At 43.6% G+C, this 20924-nt stretch overlaps 1 protein-coding gene across 4 annotated transcripts in view; it reads right to left on the bottom strand.

Annotated features, from left to right (window-relative positions):
• Positions 1–20924, bottom strand: part of abr (ABR activator of RhoGEF and GTPase) — a 128801-nt gene that overhangs the window by 7115 nt on the left and 100762 nt on the right. For 3 of the 4 annotated variants that reach the window (XM_083785261.1, XM_083785263.1, XM_083785262.1), the window contains 4 exons: positions 1431–1490; positions 898–1007; positions 658–797; positions 70–204 (listed from right to left, as the gene is read on the bottom strand). In XM_083785261.1, the coding sequence (XP_083641387.1) occupies positions 70–204; positions 658–797; positions 898–1007; positions 1431–1490 (445 nt within the window). Of the gene's footprint in view, positions 1–69; positions 205–657; positions 798–897; positions 1008–1430; positions 1491–11814; positions 12446–20924 lie in introns of those variants that run through there. The other variant, XM_083785264.1, reaches the window with a different exon arrangement.

Below are 20924 nucleotides of genomic sequence, written 5' to 3'. Positions count from 1 at the left end.
TAAAACACAACAGTTGTCGAGAGTGCAAGTGTGGTCCATGCCAGATTCCAAGAGGCGTCAAGGTTTTACCTATGCCCTCCATAAAGGCAGGATAGAGGCGGTCAGTGAGCAGTGGCTCTGGCAACTCCCTGAAGTACAGCTTCAGAGTTCCTGCTATGGCGTTGATATCCATGTCGCTCAACATCACCAGGATGTCTTTGGTATCTACAGTACGTGGGAGGGAGAGAGACGGGGTGGGGGACAGACAAGACGGCGGAAAATAAAATAAATGACTGAAATTGTACATGTTGACACCACAAAAAACAAGTTTCTAAAGCGCTTGCAGAAACAGTAACACAGCTGCTCTCATCTTATTCCATCGTTCCAGGAATAACAGTCAGACAGTGCAAGATAGTGCTACAGCCAAACACACAAAGATGCAGAATTTTTTCTTCATCACACAGTAAATGCAGGGTGGGGTAGATTATGATGGGAGGATTGTAGATAGAGACACCGGTGTGCAACTATGTACGAAGGCCCCCAGCCACAGCTCTCTCTGCTGAGGTTAGAGGCCTGGTCTAATGGGCCTCTTTGTATGACCGCTGAGAGGGAGGGAGGGAGAAAGGGATATAAACAAACAAACAAACAAACAAACACAGAAGGTGAGTGTAGTCTTACTGTTGTCAAATGCTGCTTTGAGGGCCTGGATGTCGGTAGCCACCCCTGAAATCCTGTAGATTCCCACCTCATCTATCCCCCTCTTCTCCACCTCCTCAATGCACTGGCGCACTATGTAAGGCACCTTGGAGCGTTCACGCCTGTAGGGGGCAGTGCATGATCAGCTTCCTCATCACAATCAGAAATAAGTGTGCATTCACTCAGAATTGTCTTGTTTTGATCAGAAAGGAATGGACTTACTTTGTCACCACATTGATTTTGACTCCAAAAACGCCACTCTGTTTTTTGGACGGTGTTCTCTTCAAGCTCAAGTCCCGACTTGTAAACTTCATGGAGAATTCGACTTTGATCTAATGATAAACACAGTGATAAGTACGATGCATCACTCTCAACCACAAGTAAATCAAAAATGCACAAGCATGATATTTAATGTCTTTATTGACTTGTGGTCCACAGAAAACACATACAAGTATTTATTTATTTGAACAGCTCCTAAGCATCAGAGCAAGTTGGGATCTTAAACATTATCATAATTAATTTTCCATTGGTGAGCTCCAGCATCCATAAAATGACAGATTGGGTCTTTAAAGCCGACAACTTTGCTGAGTCAACTCATCTTTTCGAAGGTTGGCCAACCATTATGCACTGGCCTGGCCAACCATGATAAGCCTCATTACTGTACTCTTGCAAACAGTCAACTTCTAATACTGTAGTTTGAGCATAAACGTGGACTTGAACAACAATAGCAAGCAGACTTTGAGCGAGTGTCTTACCCCATTCATCTCTATGACGTCCATGTGCCAGTTCTTTGACTGTACCGTCTGTGGGTCCAGCTGGAAGAGAAAGAGAGGAAAACATTCATCAACATGTTATTAGGGACCAAACGTGATACCTTATGAGGGCATATCAAAGCCTTTATACATTGGGATATTTACGCTTAGAAGGGCATTGCTTAAAGGAGCATTCAGTGATTTGTAAAACCCCCCGGTCCGCCCCGGTAACCAGATGTGCACATGCATGCACTACAGTGGGGGGGGACACACGGCACACCAAGGCCCGCCCCCGCTCGATCATGATTGGCGGAAGGCCCCTCTCTATCCTGATTGGATGAAGGCTGGGCCACCTATAGCCAAAAAAAAAATTTTTTTTTACCCCAGGGGTTAACTGGGGACAGGGAGGAACTCCTTATATGGTCAGCACACTCTATAGTAGATTATCACAACAAAACAAAAAAATAAGTGATATTTGAATTAAGTGAAATCACTGAATATACCTTTAATCCGATGAACAAAATCCAACTATTATCATATTGATCATGACAGAAACATGTACCCTTCTCTGGCCCCACAGGCCTGACTGCTGGTGCTTGAAGGCCTGATTATACGTTGCATGTCACTGGAGCTGCAAGGGTCTGGACAGTGGAAACAGGGATACTCTCTGGCTGATACAGGCAATAAGCCTCTCAAGGGTCTGGACAGTGGAAACAGGGATAGACTCTCTGGCTGATACAGGCAATAAGCCTCTCCGACCTACTGTACTTACTAACTTACTACTTACTTACTGGACACTGTTCTGTACAAACTACAATTTGGTTCAAATTCGTTCTATACAGGTGTGCTCCAAAAAAACAAAGAGCTCCTTTGTTTATAGTATCATAGCTCAGCAAGATAGAAAAAGAAAACAGGCAGGTAGAAAATGGCATGTGAGACCACTCAAGGAGAGGCCACGGATGGGGAGTTATAGTGCAGTATGTTGGTGCAAGAGATGCAAAGCATAGACAAAAGATATGTATCTAGATGTCCACCCCTAACCATTAGATCTGGACATTACAGTGTGTTTCATAATAAACAACACACTGTATCTTGCTCCGATCACCTATCCCAGGTGCGTCCATCTTGAAGAGGTCTAGATTTAGTAGGCCACCAAAACTAAAATGGGGGGAAGGGATGATTTAAAAAATAAAGAGGACACTGTTCTTCCGTTTGCCTCCCTGGTGGAAATTCCCAGACAGCCAGGCCTGTCTAAATTTAAAAGGAAATAGAAGAATGAGGGGGGGAACAACAACCCTGAAAAAAAGTCCTGGGAACTGCAAAAGAGATGGTGCTTTTTTTCCTTCTCCTTCTTTATTAAATTCCCAGGAAATTCAGATCGGACGACGAGTGCATCAGACGACGAGTAATGGTAGGCTATGGGCAGTATACCCCCCACTGGGCATGGACTGTTTATGTTTGTATATGACTGTATAAAAGCTCTTAATATGTACTCTTTTCTCTCTTCTCTCTTTTTTCTACTGTGTGGGTGTGTTGAAGAGCCACTGCCTTGCCGTGTGAGTTTGTGTCCTATGTACAAATCCCTGGCTCCATACATAGACATAAATTATCTACATTGCAGCACACAAAAACACCTCTTTCACACATAATGAAACCCCACCCAGGCTGAGACGTAGAGTATGTGACCCACATTCATCAAAGAAGAATCACACACATTGAATGACCACAAACATTGGAACATGGAATGTAGCTTTCAGCCTCTATATTACTTTTTTTCAGCATGGGTCCGGGGACCCCAAGGGGTCCTTGAGAGGGTTCCGCAAGGGACCCCCCAGCTAAATGATTGATAGTTATGAACCAAATGTACTCTTATGGATTAGTAACTTAGAGATTGTACAAATGGATTTTGTACATTCTCAGAGTTTTCTGTGTAGATTGAGGTTCCAGAGATAACGATTGTATTAACTGGGGATCTATGGTACTCTATGCAGGTCATACTGGTTAAAAATGTTGCGAATCGCTGATCAAGATCACTTTACGTATCTACCGTAGCAGAGCCCTCAGCAATCTTTTCTAGTTCTTATACAGTAACTGGGACCATGGTGCTAATATTTCTCCTTTCCCTGAGGGATGGCAGTCAGGACACTTAACCTTACTGTGTCTGGCCGTTTCAAAGCTCTGTGGACCATGCTTCCCATGAGAGAGGAGGCTCTCTGTGAGGCTTCTCATCCATCAGTGCTCCAGTGTCTTTAGGTAGCACAGCCTGCTGTGTGTGGCACAGAGAGCAGAGCCGGAGCCTCTCTGCCTGCCCAAGCACTTCTGTCCACAGTTAGCAGTGCCTTTTTATAGGCTGATAAAGCAGCTGGCTCTATCACAATTACACAATTACACACAGTCATGAGTCATGATGAATACCCAGTCCGACAATGTGCTCACCTTTTATATAGAATCAAATCTAAAAAAAGGGTTGCTGACTGAGCACCAGGCCAGCACACTTTTTATTATCAACATGAAGCTGGCTGGATAATGTTCTCTCATTGAGCGTAATTCATTATCTCATAAAAAGGCCATTTGGTATCAGTTTAAAACACACACAAACACACAATTATCATTAAGTACAATTTTCCCAGTAGGGCTTCGGTTTGAGACCAGGTTAGCCTAATCGGCACTATAGGGCCTTTTGCTCAAGTCTCTGCCAAGAAGTGGATGGGCCAGGATCCAACTTCTCACCCACTCACAAAGCACTTTTACCTTCCCACACGTGAGTCTGATTTATACTTATACTAGTCGTGGCAATACAGTACTCCATCTCTATTATTGACCTCTGCTTATTCATTAAAATGAATGGTTCAAATTGAGTTGTAAAAATTTGAAAACCATTACAGTTGCCCATTACTCTCACCAATCCTCGAAACTGCATCTTTAACAGGGCTAAAAGTACCCATTTCTCCACTCTCATTCCTTGGGAAATTAGTTGATTTAAGCCAGGGACGAACCTAACTGCATGGCTGGGAGCTGGGGGGGGGGGGGTTACGACCAAGCTTATTTTAGGCAGAAGATAAGGAACACAGTGTGTTGGAAAGAAAGTGTAGAAAGTGGAGATGACTTTGGGGATGCATCCAGCTGGCTGGTGAAACAAAGCAGGATGAGGATTTAGGTGATTAATGTTCAGCGACAGCTCTGGCAGCCAACCAGAAGGAAGCAGGGCAGAAGAGGAAATAGAAACTAGTGTCACAAGCTTCTTTGATAACAATCCAAATATGGTGTGATCTCAACTTCCTAAATTAAAGTTTAAACGATCCAGATTGTGCGTGCGCGCATGTGTGCATGCGTGCGTGTGTGCGTGCGTGTGTGTGTGTGTGTGCATGCGTGTTGTGTACTGTGTAGTGCACTGTGTAGTGTACTGTGTTGTAGCCTATGTGTGTGCTTGCTTGCCTGTATGTAATCAAAGATAAAAGCAATACAGGGGATATAAGAGACATCCTCAAGCCATGTGGTTTCAATTAGGTTCTGAAAACTCTTTTTGTTGGACTGTGAGGAGTGTCGAGTATATGATTTAGGAAAGGACTGTAGCCTGAGGCAGTAGACATAATTACTTTATATTACAAATGTAGAGAGCAAATCTCAGTGGTGGTCTAATGTCCCACACAATACACATATTACCACATAAGGGGAAAGACATGGATAGAAACCATGAATTCTGTTAAGTCAGTATGACACTCTGCTGCATGGGAACTCATTGTTCTTTGAACTGCTACAGCTTTCTTTGAATGTTTTTCTTTTTTGAGCGGTGCCTCCGCTCCATTAAGTAGCAATGTGTGTACTGTATGTATGTCTGTCCCTGGGTCTGTATGTCCGAGCACGGAAAGCTGCAACACAGTAACTCTGTCATTTCTCGACCGTTTCGGACTTGGGAAAGCACGCCGGAACCCCCTGGGCACGTTCCTGGGGGTCTGGATATTCTGGGGACCCCCACACGGTAATTCTGTAATTTTTCGACGGTTTCGGACACGGGGTGGCTTGCCGGAACCGGACTGCTCCCCTGGGCGCATTCCTGGGGGTCTGGATGTTGCAGGGACACCCCGGGGACCCCCACATGGTACAGTTGCACCGCTCACTTCTAAAATATCAAAATATGACACACACAGACACATACACTGTACTGCGTCTAACTCCTCACCCTTCTATGACCAGGAACATCACATTCAAAATACCGTATATACAATAATAAATGACGTATAACTGGACAATGTATGACTACAGTGTATAAACAGTGTGGGGGAACTGTGTTGGTTTAACTCCATGAGTAAGGATGAAAGTAAACACTGAGAAACCAAATGCTGTTAGCCTGACTGTACACAACTCTTGGTCGAGTTCCAACAACAAGATAAGAAGATAAAGACAGATCATTGCATACTACAAAGAGAATTTACCACGGTCTCTGCCTGAAAATGTTGCTCACACAGATATTCCTCCTTTGTTCCATTACCTATTATTCTAAAGATAAAGAAATATTTGAAAATAAAACAGCTGTTCCTGCCCAGTTTCGAACTGAGGACCTTTCGTGTGTTAGGCGAACGTGATAACCACTACATTACAGGAACTGGCTGACAGCTGTACTTGCTGACAAGACTAATGACTTTGCAGTCATTGATACCACCACTACTGATAGGCAACAGGCTCTGCTCTGCCCACAGGAGGCAGAACAAACTACACTAAAGTGGTAGGATACATAGTCCGGGTCCCTATGGAGCGGTTCCTATTCTAAATACCACACTGGTAGGTTCAGACGGTTTCACTTTAAAGAGTTAAGCTTGATTTATTTCACTGTTTTCAACTGAAATAATTGAAAGCGACCAACATGGTACTGTAGATACAGTAGAGAATTTACAGAGTTACATGGTGGTTTTCTTTTATACAAAGTCCTGTATTGGATACTATACTTCAAGAACAACTGTCGACAAATGATGCCCTTTGTTTATGAAATCATGTGTAAAGGCCTTGATAAATCCCATCTCCACAATGAACTTAATTAGTTCATTGTGGCTCTACTGGAGTTTCAGATGGATTTGTTCAGATGGAAGTTGATAATTTAATATGCCAATTTAATTTTCACTTCAAATTGTCTTTTGCGTTGCACAGCACCTTTCTCAGTTCTCCAGCTGGTTAACTATTCATACAGTGGCAGAAAGTCATTTTATTAGCATTTTGACAGACCGCTTTAATTACATCGTATGATCGTACTGTAGCTCAAACTTCACGGTCTCTTGTTTCAGCAGGATTACATCCTGGGGACTGCATTTCTTTCATCTATCAGCTTGCGCTTATATTATCTTAACCACTTTCAACCCAACGTCGATTTTGGCAAGTCATTATATAAAACAATTTCAAACATAGCTAAAGTAGCACATCTACAAGCTCACAACACTATGCAATTCAATGGGTTGTGAGCTTGTACGGAGTATTGCCCATTTTCACTGCACATCATCGTATGACAAAGTATAAAATGGGTTTACTGTATGTAGTTAATTAAAACAAACAATATGTTATTTTTGACAAATGTCACTGTAATCATGCAAGGTTTTGTGATTTGCATAGTACCATTCTAGCATCTCTGGAGGCACTGTGGATGAGCTCTCGTGCGCGCGCCACACACACACACACACACACACACGCACACACGCACACACACACAACATGTAGTAGGGAAATAGTGCAATGAACCTCTTATGAACCTCAGTCTTTGGATACTGTACTCTACTATTACGTAAAACCCCTGAGACTAAGATGCCTAGATAATGTTATTTCCCAAGGATGGATTGTTATCCCAGCATGCAATTTTCTTTACTTTATCTCACATGCAGTAACAGTAACAAAATCAAGAGACCTAAATCTTGACACCCCCCCCCCCACCCCCCCCCCCCCCCCACACACACACACACACACACACACACACACACACACACACACACACACACACACACACACACACACATTTGTATCCATAATAACGAAGAATTTCAGTAATTATAGTCTTATATACGTAGAAACAATCGATCACACATCCAATAACGTACCTACTACCTCCTATTATTAACCAAGCCCCACTCAAGGACTTGTAATGAATCATACAAGAGGCCAACATCTTATAAATACCCAAAGACTAATTAGATGATTCCTACTACCATTACTGCCCTATAGAGATTAAAAGCCAGCCACCATGAGGCCTGCTCTTCAGCTGCAGGCAACAGGTTTGAGCCCAGAGGAGAAAGGCCTGGGGTATCTCTGGCCTGGGGTATCAACCCCAGAATCTTGTACTGACCCTCTGGGTGTCACACTGAGCTCGATGACCAATCATGGAAGGTATTGTAAGGGGGGGGACTGGGGGTCGGTAAAGGCCTATGCCCCCTGGCTGTGACAGGCAGAGATTTATGTGCCCTATAAAGAAGGCCATTAGGGGCTGGCTGGCATTTAGCCTCACAGGAGGGTGAAATGCTAATATCTCATCTGCACAAATCATCATATTCCATGTCACCCATTTGTGGGTCACGGACACATTTCTATGGGTCGCTTTATATTTGGTTTCCTATGTTTTGTTTTTAATTGAGCCAATCAAAACATTTTCAAAAAGCATTCCCTCAAAAAGCAGTTTTTCATGAATAAAAAACAAATAAAAATAATTTTTCAGTAATTTCATGAAGAAATATTTGCACTAGTTTGGGTCCCGGGCAAACGTCTACTTTCTCTTCTGGGGCTTGAGCTAAAGGTTTGAGAACCACTGCCCTACGTGAACACAGTGAGTTTCTTTTTTTGATGTGGGCTAAAATGTGACAGCGGACAAGAAAGATACTGGTGTTACTGTATGTGGGATGAGTGAGGAAGCTAATCATGGTTTATTGTCATTCTATCTTTGTTCTCGCCACAACACTTTTGGAAGCGAAATAAAAAAAGCAAACAGAAAAAAAAACACTTTTGCTGGTATAACACAGGTCTTCATCACTGACACTGAGACAGTAATCTCAAACAAAAGACAGATAACCCATTGTCTAGACAATTGGGTAACTGCTTAATCATCATTACATTACTCGGACAGAAAGTTAATTATGCTTCATTCCAGCCCAATTAGTCTTCTCAGTCACCCCCATCATGCATCTCCTCATGCAGTATCTCTTAATTAAAAGACACGTGCAGTTCTTTGTGCTTGCACGTCCAAGTTCACTCTAGTATCGCATGAATAACAACAATCCACACAGTTGCAGACAAACATGCAATACTGTATATGGAAGTAATCACTTTTTTTCTTTGTTGTTTTTAAAATAGTGAAAATAGTGTTTTTAACTAATTTCAAGAATACCTAAAAGAGCAGACCTACAAGCTCAATGTATTATGAGTGGTTAAAAGTCCCGAGAGTGATGTTATGGAACTGCCCACTTTTAATTGATTATTGGAAGTTCATCTTGTCTACGGTCTCTGATATCATAGAGGTTGAAATACCACATGATCCAAGAATTTGGTTACTGGGTGACGTTACATTGATCAACACAAATTTCAACAAAGCATACTTTGTGTTACTCGCCAGTACAGCTGCGAAGAAAATAATTTTGGGTTGATTTAGTTTGAGTTTTCTTTTATTTATATTGTTATTTTCATGTATTTATCCGAGTTGTTGCTGTCAAGAGGTGTTGTGTACATACAGAATAATGAGAGCTGTGTAGTTTTCCTTTCTGGGGTTGGGGTGGGGGGTGGGTGGGGGGGGTTTGTTTTTACTGTTTTTTGTCTTGTCTTGTTTAAAAAAATAATAAAAAAAAAATCATGATTCTGTAACTTGTTGTTAATATCTGCATTTTCAATAAATAAATCTTAAAAAAAAAAAAAAGTCCCGAGAGTGGTCCATTTTGACACTTGGGTTAGAAAAATTTACATTGAGGATTTAACGATTTACTATTGCCATTTTCTACTCAGTTTGCGATGATGTGATTAGGGGTAAAGTAGGGAGAGAAAGGAAAAGGAAACTATGGGCTCTGTGCATCAACATCACAAAAGTAAAACCAAACGTGAGGCCAGTTATGCGGTCCAAAACTAACTGCAGAGCAGGACAAAAACGTAATAGGAAACAGACAAACCGAGAGGCTTCCATCTCCATCAAGTTCAGCATCCTCAGCTTGCAGGGACATACCATAAAACCACCTGATCATATAAAACCACCGTCTCGCCTTACCCAGGCCTTACCCAGGCCTTCACTGCAACAGTAAAGCTAAATTCCAGCCCGTGATGCATTGTCCTTGTGTGACTGTGGCTGTGCCCCATTAGTTAATAATGAGCACAGATTTTGTAACATAATGCACACAGCCCAGAATGCTGGTCATGCACTGAAAGTATGGAATGAAACGAAAGGCGAGAGCCCGGCAACAACAGTGCTCCAAGTGGAGGCTTTATCCCTTTCTGCCCCCCTTGTTTAGTGCCCCGTATATAGTCTGTGCAGTGGAGGATCGGTTAATGCATGCAAATGTGTAAATGAACATAATGAGACAGAGAGGGAGAGAGCATTGCCCCCAAGGCCTTTGTCATAGTTTAGTTGCACGTGCAGAGCAGTCCAGAGAATTCCTACGAATCACATGCACACATCCTCTTCTGAGGCTCCTCACAGAAATAGCATCTGCTGTAGATAAATAGGACCTTCTTTCATACTCCAATTCATGGATCATCATAACGCAGCAGTCCTGCAACTGATATGTTGCCTAGATTTACACAGCAGATCCACAGAGAGAGTGTGTGGGTGTGTGTGGTAAATGGTAAATGGTTTATATAGCGCCTTTATCCAAGGCGCTTTACATAGATTGTGCATTACATTCACCCATTCATACACCGATGGCAGCGGAAGCAATGCAAGGTACCAAGTACCAACCAGCACATCGGGAGCAATTTGGGGTTCAGTGTCTTGCCCAAGGACACTTCGACATGTAGACAGGAGGAGCCGGGATTCGAACTAGACGACCTGCTCTACCTCCTGAGCCACAGCCATGTGTGTTCGTGTGTGTGTGTGTGTGTGTGTGTGTGTGTTCCCTGAATATAAGTCAAATCAAGTAATCAAAATGATTCCCGAGCACCGCACGGCCGCAGCTCACCACTCCTTGGCTGCGGCTCACCGCTCCAAGAGATGGGTCAAATGCAGAGAACAAATTTCACTGCGGTAATGTGTGTGACAAATCGTACGACTTTGACTTTTTTTACTTCGACTATGAAGTCAGCAAACAGGCCAGCTCTCGTTTTGAGGGAACCTCTTTGAACCTCAATCGCATATCATATACAGCATAATCACATGAATACTCCAAGCTCCACATTATGTTTGTCTAGAAACATAATGTGTTCCATACATTCCAGACAAACCTTGACGTTGTGAGACAGACACAATGATTCCGAGCTGGATGGATAACTTGGACCCTGCTTTACAGACACCACTGTAATGCTGATGTGATGTTCTACTGTACATGCAGCCTTATGGGAAATTCAGAGCCAAGTTTTTGTCATATGGCTGAATATGCATACAGACATACATAGACACACAAAATAATTAGTGGGTCAGAATTGAACCCCTCACAATGTAATATGGCCAATATCGTTATACCTCTGGGAGTGCAAGTAACTTAATTGTCAATTACTTAGTGTGGGAGGGAGGGGAAGCCAGGGGAAATGTCATTAGGGCAGCAGTGTTCTTGTTTCTGATGGAGCATGGCATTACCATAAATGAGCAGTAGGGGGAAGCACTCTGCTCCTCCAACGGCCAGCTGTATGTAACCACAGTATACTATTCACTCACTGGCTTTAATTTGAGGAAATTGAGAAAGGCAGATGGGAATGGAGGATTAATTAGGGGTGAAGAAGTGAGGGGGAGGATATAATCACTGAAAGAGGTGGAAGCAGCACATATTAGTAGGATTAAGTCAGAATGTAGACCAATTCACCATAGCCTTAAACAATACACAGTGAGTGAGGGTGAAAGCATCTTTACCACATCAACATGTTCTGCTGTCCACAGTGGCTGTCAGTCACATACAAAACAAACCTTTCACCACTATGAAATCTATTGATCTGCACAGATGTGCACAGATGGGATCACAAGGGCTATATAAATTATAAAACACAATCAATAGACCTATCATAGGAGAACAATACTCAACTCTCCGTTGAAAGAGAGCCACTCATGGAAAGGGTGAGAGCACACGGGGTGAACAGGAACATACGAAAGAGACACAGAGTGGAACAGATGGCAGTGACAGTGACAAATAAGAAAGACCATCACGGGACAAACCCAGGGCTACGAGTAAAGAAGAGAGACAGCATGCACATAATGCAGTTGTGTGTGTCAGTGCATGTGTGAGCTTGACACCTTTTGTCTGAGCAGCTTGCTGCGGACACGTCCCCATAGCTTGGCTCCCGTGTTGGTGTGTCTCCTGAGAACGGGGGTCTGTGGACGGCTGTTATGTTGGTTCTGGTCCACCACGCAGCACTGCTGCTCCAGACACTCACAAACCGAGTTCAAGTTCACATCCGTCACCAGGACGGCCGTCATCACCGATGCCTCTGGGCTGTCAACCACCCCCCCTCACCAAAACGCAAGGTGGACGAAGTATGCCGTTTAGAAAAGAAGGCAGATATGTTCCCCCACACGACCTCTTATGTATCACTGAGCCTGGTAATACTGACGAAGCAAGAGGGGGCAAGTTTGTTTGTAAAATGTGGAGGTGTAAAATGGAAGAAAGAAAGTCTGGCTCGACAGAAGCTGTTTACTTCAAAGGGAAAATGGAAAAAAGAGGAGATATTAGAAGCGAGAAAAGTACGAAGATATCTTCTTTCAGTCCAAGATAAGATTCCCTTGGTAAGGCTAATAGAATTCCACGCTGGTGCCTCTCTGTGGGATGGAGAGATCCTTCCTCAGTCAGCTGCCAATATCTCTTCTCCTCACGATGTGATTTCCAGAACAGTGGAACACAGACACGGAGCTGTGAGAGCACGAGCGCAATAGGGACTGAGGGAGAGCGAGCGAGCAGGAGGGAGGGAACGTGAGGCAGAAAGAGTGAGAGCGGGGGAAGTGAATGGGCAATCGTTGTCATGGAGGGAGCCTCGATCCCCTCCTCCAGATGTGATGGACACACCTCTGAGACAGAGAGAAAGAATGAAGGAAGGAGGGAGACAGAGAGAGAGAGGGATGGGAGACGGATGGGTGCAACGGGCACCGCTACAGTATGCTGAACAGTCACTAAGAAAGAATGTAAAATAGAGAACACAGTGAGAGGGCGACAGAATGGATAAAAGTGATGACTAAACCTGCATCACATTGCCTGTCAACCTTTCCCCACTGCCAGGCAGGTCATCATTACATCATTTAAAGGAGTGAATTTCACATTCAGCAAAATCCAAAATTCCTTCAAAATACGAGTTGTGGATGAAGCACAAATGAAACAGCTAATTTGACAAAAGCCCTCTCTTTATACAGCATAATTCTCAGTGTTAATATATCCAGAGTGTACAAATGTAACCAAATAGACGCATAAACACAGGATTTGACCCTGTGTGCATCCTCTTTCCAGCCTCTCTTCCACTCGTCTCTCTCTCATATGCGAGCCTGTTGCCATGCATTTTGTACAGATGACTTCTCTTTGCCATGCTTTCACAGTTCTCTGATTTTCCCTGTCCTCCTTCCCATTATGGAAGACACAGCAGCAGGAACGCTCAGTGTGAAGTGTCCACAGGGGCACAAAGGCTAACACGCGCACACACGCACACACGCACACACACACACACACACACACACACACACACACACACACACACACACACACACACACACACACACACACACACACACACAGTTTTTCCACCATAGCGTTTAACCCTTTTCCCTCAACTGTCCAACAATCGCATTGAGGAAATCATACAAGGATGTATGCTCCGCACACACCCCCACCACCACCACCACCACCACCACCACCACCACCGCAAGTGAATGGCCATCTTTATTCAGTAGGACAAAATGGTGTTGACCTCTCTTTTTTTTTTCCCTCTGTTCAATGGATGGACATGGGTCTATGTATTCCTTTCATTTTCCATCTACCTCCACCCATGATCCATCAATTTAAAAATTGTGGAAATGTCACACACACACACACACACACACAATGCCATCACCACTACCACCACTATCTACTGGCAAGTATACCGGTGGCAGCAAGAATGCAAGGTGATTCTGAAAGAAACTGACAACTCCAAATGGATCCTCAAGCTGTCTGCAAAACCACTTAAATCCACCCCCTCTCCCCTGCGTGACACAGAGCTGTGCAGTCAGATAGAAGAAAACAAACTTTAGCGAGACAGGGGTTCCCCCCGTAGTCTGTTAAAAGTAACTGTTTATCAAACTTAGCAATTAAATCCATTTCTAAAATCTATGCATTACTTTCTGAGGAGAGCAATGTGACGAGAAATGAGTTCATATACATATTATATATATATATATATATATATATATACGTAGTACTGGACACATGCCGTAACTAGAAGACATGAGACATGGAACAGAACAGAATGAGTAGGAACACAACAGATGCATCTCGTATCATTGTGCACAGACGTCAGTCTATCCGTTAAAGTAGTTGATGGCCATGGCGTCAAGTGCATAAGTGTGTGCTTACTGCTTACGCAGATGAGAGTGAATCAACATGTATTAACTGGGTAGAGCAGATAAATGTCAGTCCTACACTGATAACATATACGTACAGTACATAGTTGGGATGCCAATATTGATGAGATGAGAAGCTGATAAATGGAATGTATTTGGAGGTTATTATAAAATGATCGCAAAGCCAAATGGTACGTCACTGAGTCTCTGAGATTCACCTTAGATAGTACCAGATAAACAGCGTGACATTGCTATCTCAAGACAGATGTATGTTGGCTCACACAATTGTACAAATATGAAAGATGAAGTGAATATCACATAATTTCACCACTGTCATGTCAGATTTGCATTAGAAAACCTTCTTGATTGTTAGAATACCCTTCCGGTCTGAAGAGCAGATGACAACTTACAGACTCTCTGTAGCATTCAAAGACTGTAGAAGAGAGTCTGGCATGAGAGACTAGCATGATGTCATCGTTAGCCATAACAGAAGTGGGTTTTATATCAGTGCATGCGTATTCTGTGGTGGTGATAAAGACGTGGACAGATAGACAAACTGTACTATTATCTCAGAATGGGAATGACTTGTCTGTGTCTGCCTGCTATGACTGATAGTGGAGGGCTGCATGTGTGTGTGTGTGTGTTGTGTATGCGTGCGCACGCGCATGTGTGTGTGTGTGTGTGTGTGTGTGTGTGTGCGTGCGTCAGGGTGGGGGTGCATTCAAGACCTCTTAGCCAACCTCCACAGTGTATTTTTAAACTCTCGGGGAGGGTAAGCATGAGACATATGCGCTCCATGCGTCACTTCTTGGAAGGAATGTCTGGGAAAAGCATGTTTTGAGGGGGGAAAAAAAGGATAAAGGGAGCCAGTGGATATTTTGGGGATGGTTAGGGTAAGGGTAAATACAGAGAAAGATTATAATAAAAGAATCCTGTGGAAGCCTCCGTTTTCTACAAAGTCTTGTTGACTGCTGTGAAAAGTTGACATGTACGTACGTATGTGTGCTGGAAAGATTTGCTGCAGAGGGAATTTCCCCTTTTATAAGTAAAGCCTGATTCATAACTCTTTGCCAGTTCCAAATAGCCGCTTTACTGTAGTGTTGTTGTGGGGTTGAAGATTTGAATTTGATACAGTAGGGTTAGGGTAGATTATAGGTTATTGTCCAATAAGACTGTGTTGTAGACATTTCATGAGTATAACCTGAAAAGAGAACTCAGCAAGGTGAATCCAGGTCAAAGCTAAGAGAGCCTTATGATTTCTTATTGACGTTCCAACTTCCAACAAGCCATCTTGTTCACAGCCGTCGGATCCTGCGGCCTCAGAACATCCAAGAGACAGTTGTCAACAGTTATCTTTTCTAATGGTGATTTCAGGGTTAAGTCTTGTTATTTAGCTCCCTGAATCACATCCCTACGCTCTCTTCTTTGTCATGATGTGACATAAACATGACATGAACATTTCCTAAAACAGACAAAAGACACATATTATGTGTCTTTTGTCTGTTTTAGGAAATGTTCAGCACAGACGGACGAAAGAATGTCTCCTCAACAGCGAGTAGGCTTCCATAGGGAGAGGTCGACTAAAGTTCATCACAACACAACGCATCCCATCAGTGACATCACATCACATAGTACACATGCACATGCTCTCCACCACGCGACTGTGCGTGCGCACACGTACGCACGCAAGCGCATACATACTGTATATGCAAGCATGCATACAGCCAAGCTTTCACTCAGCCTCTATAGTGTAGTGTTAGCTCATGACTTATTTATGGAGTAAATGACAGGCCTGTGCACACGTGGGCATGATAACCTTGTTAGCATCGGGGGTTCACGCCACTCCACACACATTAAACAGTGTGGTGGTTCTGCACAGACAGCCCGGCCGCACATCAACCAAGCCCCATGGTTTTACTCTGAAAGTGACATTTAACTACCATAATGAAAGGACAGCACGCTGTCGTGATATTATTTTGCCTCTGTAGTTTTGGGACCAAAATGTTTTCAGCTCCCTGGTTTTTACTGTGCAAAGCTTTTGTTGGCTGAGGTATGGCTAAGTACATGAGAAAAGATAAATATTGCGCACTAATTATGAACAAAGGCCATTCGCTTAGACATGAAGGTTAGACCACAAATAAAGGCTATGGAATAAATCATGAACTCTATAACCATATACTTCAGCTTGTGAGATAGGAGATTGTAAAATGAGCTAAGAAAATAATAATTGTATTTATTTAAAGTTGTACAAAAACTGTATAAAATCATGCAATTATATGTTAGATATGGAAAATCTGACGGCCTATACCCTGACATCAGGACCAGGCTTTTCTCTTAATTATAGATGGGCTGGGTGGCACAGCCCCTCATAAAGCTGCTCCATATGACCAGACACAAACATGGGGGAAGGGAAAGAGAGTGTGTCCCCCGGCTTCATCTCAAAGTCCAATTTGGACCTTTCTTTGGCACGTGAATTTAGTAGATTGTACGATTGTGTCAACAAATCACGCTTCAGCACAAGAATGTCAATCTGGACTTGCTCTAACATTGGGAGATTAATTGATGATCAATTAACGATAGCACCTTTCAAACACAGAGATTGACTGAATCTAGAACTAACTAATGGATGTGGGAGGGTAAGAGAGTTTGGCCCTATTCTGAGCAAAAGCTTAAAGAGATCTGTGATTAGAGGTTAGAGGTTCTGTGTAAGACAGCCGCTGTGCCTTTTTGTATACAGTAGATGAATGTGTGTGTGCCTATACAATTTGAATTGGTCTCCGGTGTCGTTGCACATCAGCAGCAAATTAACTATGAACTTCATGCTCATAAAATACAGTAAAAGAACCAACCAGTGATGAAATGTGGCTAATGTGTAAATCCTATTGACTGTGCAGAAGGGTTGGCTAATTTCATTAAATAATTTACTGTCAACCAGTAAAATACTCTCACAGAGGCTTTCAAAAATATATGTGTGGAATTTCAATGGAATTTCAGTCCACTTTAGTTGTTCATTACATTACCCTCTGCTAAATAACCTCTGTTGTTAAAGAGAACTGGTCCAGTCAGTGTATATTGGCCAATCAATCTCCTATGGCAGCAAAGGCATAATTACTCTCCGTTCATCACAGGTGGCTTTGCATCATGTATAGTACTGTATGCATGAACTAAAAATCCCCCTTTCCACCAACATTAGAATACAGTAGTGTGGGAAACCCCACTGAAAATAGACGATTAACTCCCTTCTTGTTGCCAGTAGACAAGTATGCCTTTCTTTCTTTTTTCAGTGTGTTCAATGTTCAACATCATGAACATGCCCTTCATAATGACAAAAAACTCCAATGACTGCGTTTCTGAACTCTCTTTCCCACAACGCGTGCCCACCCACACCACACACACACACACACACACACACACACACACACACACACACACACACACACACACACACACACACACACACACACACACACACACTCTTCATTAGATGAAATAAGTACCTGTAATGAATGCATAGTCATTTGTACCATGAATTGAAGCTGATTGTACCTTTCTCTCTAGACTTCCTGTTTTGTCCAGTGGGAAAGGAGGTGTGTGTGCGTGTGTGTGTGCACACACATGCCTCAGGTGCTGCTGGTTGACACTGATAGCCATACACTATATTCTGAGCAAATAATATGATCAGCTTTTACAGAACCTGTATGTATGTATAAGTATCTTCACGAGATCCCCCCCCCCCCCCCCCCCCCCACACACACACACACACACACAAAATATTTTTAGCTATCTTTAGAGGTGGTGTTGGGGTGTGGCTGCTGAGCTGTTTACAGTCACAGGGGGGAGGGAGGGAGAGAGAGAGAGAGAGAGAGAGAGAGAGAGAGAGAGAGAGAGAGAGAGAGAGAGAGAGAGAAGCAGAGAGGGAGAGGGTGAGAGAAATGGTGCATGGGGGGGGCTAGGGCCTTCAGGATACAGTGGTAATGCCCAAATGTGGGGGTGAGGCAGTGCAGTTTAGGGGGAAACCTTGAGGATGCTCTATGGCTTATTCCTGCTTCCCTTTTATCTGAGTGGTTGGGGGCATATCCCTCTTCACTCCCTCACCTATTAATATGCTCTCAGAAACAAAAGGCAAAGGCGAACAGGCTAGAGAGCAAGAGCAAAGGAGAGAGAGAAAGCGGGGAAGGCAGCAAGCGAGACATCTAGGATCTGGTATGTTTAACATGTAGCTCTGTGTGCTACTGGGTGTTGTTGGGGAGAACACAGTGCCATGTGTCAGTGGGTGATTGTGCCCTTTTTTCAAATGACGGAATGGCTTTTTCAATCACATCACAACGGTTATTCAAAGTGCTTTACATGAGGCATAAGACCTACGTACAGTATATACTTCAAATGATCTACAAGCTCACAAGAAATCACGATGCAACGTGTTGTGAGCTTGTAAATCAGCTACGTTTGCTATTCTGTTGTAACTTTGTCGGACTTCATCAGGCACAAACCTGCCCCCTCTATAGGCATCAATAGAAATACTCAGAAATGTCAAACTTGATACAGCGAGAAAAATAGGAAGCAACTAGAAAAAGTGCCCTTCCGGGCACAGGTCTCCACCAGGTTATCCACAGATCCGTGCAGTTAGAGGTAAAAACACTTTTCGGCCAGTTATAGCGCCACCTTGAGGCTGAGTTGAAATTGTTCATGTGGCATTTCGTCCTCGGCCTAGTGGGAATGTGGGTGCACAATTTCACGGAAATCACGCGATGTGTTCATGATTTGCAGCATTTTGTTTGAAACTGAGCACTCCTGTGAACTTTGGAAGCCAATCTTAACCAATCAGGATGGAGTCTGATAAATCTGAAAGACCGGTTTCGTTGAATGGCTCTAGAGAGACTGTGTACCAATTTGCGTGATGTTTGGACAAAATCTGTAGGTGTACTGTGCAAAAACTTGTTTTGCACAAAGCGGCCTCCTGGTGGCGCTATAACAGGCCGTTCTGGAAAGTTTGGGGCAGAGGTTCATGGTTGGCATCCAGGGAGTGTGTGTGCAAAATATGGCATCGACCGGGTTAACGGTGGCCGAGATTAGCTGTTCACGGACACACGGACACACGGACACACACACGGACACACGGACACACGGACGGACACGCGGACGGACGGAGTGCAAAACATACTCTCCCCACATGCCTTCGGCCTGGTGGAGACAAAAAGAAGGGATAAGGGAATAGTGATGCAAGAGCAATGGTTACAGTGGTAACACTGCAGGCTAAGAGCCATGGTTACAGTGGTAACACTGCAGGCTAAGAGCCATGGTTACAGTGGTAACACTGCAGGCTAAGAGCCATGGTTACAGTGGTAACACTGCAGGCTAAGAGCCATGGTTACAGTGGTAACACTGCAGGCTAAGAGCCATGGTTACAGTGGTAACACTGCAGGCTAAGAGCCATGGTTACAGTGGTAACACTGCAGGCTAAGAGCCATGGTTACAGTGGTAACACTGCAGGCTAAGAGCCATGGTTACAGTGGTAACACTGCAGGCTAAGAGTCATGGTTACAGTGGTAACACTGCAGGCTAAGCATGATAAAAAAAACTCCATTGAAATAATCAAGTCATTGTGTGCTGAGGCTCTATAAATATAACGTGTGTACAGTAAACTTCTGTGTTCAGTTAACTCAGTCCCAAATGGACCTCCATGTTGGCCTTTCTACCCACCCTCTGCCCCATCATAACAGACATTATCAACTCCTCTCTGCAGTCAGGTACTGTACCCACCAGTCTCAAAATTGCCTCTGTTAGCCCAATCCTGAAGAAGCCAGCTGGTTTGGACCCTGATGACTTTGCTAAGTACCGGCCGATCTCCAACCTTACTTTCCTCGGAAAGACCCTGGAAAGAGCAGAAGCCGCACAGCTCCAACAGCATATTACGACGAATAGATACACGTTGTGAGATCGCGGGTCTGTTATTCTTGTTAATCTTGCAAATGTGTGAAAATCATTGAAAGATTTTGCTTATATTGACATGCTCAAAATAGGGATGCCACGTCAAAAGTGGTTAACACAGAGGATTTCATTGTGGTATATTGCGCCACACACGTTCCCTGTACCTTAAGAATTGTGCTCGACAACAATGAAAGTATCAGTATGTAGTATTTATTATTAAAAAAACATCCACATTAGGATCAATAGCGCTGGAATTGACTTTCGACAAAGCAGTGGGAATCGACCCTAACGACAAGTTGTCCCGGCAGTGCTATACGGGACGTGTCCCTGCCATGCCCCCTGGTGCCGTCACATTCCCCTAGTGTTTTACCCTGCCCACTGTCCCCGTCTGGGACGAGGCTGTCTGTGCGACATCCAGGCCGTGTGACCTAGTTCCGGTGATGAAGAGTAGCACGGCAGCCTCTGCTCCCCCACCACAGGAGGTCGTATCTGCTGAACCTGCCTGAATAATTCACACGAGAGTGTAAACGCGTGACCGGCCTGACCCAGACACACTCTGGGACATTACGCGGGACGAAGGGGGATAAAGAGGTCAGCGAGACACGAGAGGAAGGAGGGGATAAAAGAGACAGTAGGTGACCTACAGCACAGCGGAGAAGAGAGCGGTTTATACTTTATACACGTATGACTACTACTGAAAAAAGATGATCACACACAATGTGTCACATTTTTGACAATTTGTAGAGAAAATGAAATAAAATTCAAAAGAATATTTGTATTTTTTTAACCGTTTACAATTTTCGCCTATATAATGACATTCAAGAGTGCTAATCTAATGGAATGGAATGAGTATAAACAACAATTCACATGGAGATTGTCATTCAACCGCTATGCAC

Source organism: Protomyctophum parallelum (genome assembly GCF_964188405.1).
Source record: "Protomyctophum parallelum genome assembly, chromosome: 1".
NCBI classification, from domain to species: domain Eukaryota; kingdom Metazoa; phylum Chordata; class Actinopteri; order Myctophiformes; family Myctophidae; genus Protomyctophum; species Protomyctophum parallelum.
Note: the sequence above shows the minus strand (reverse complement) of the source record. Positions and strands in the feature narration are given on the sequence as shown.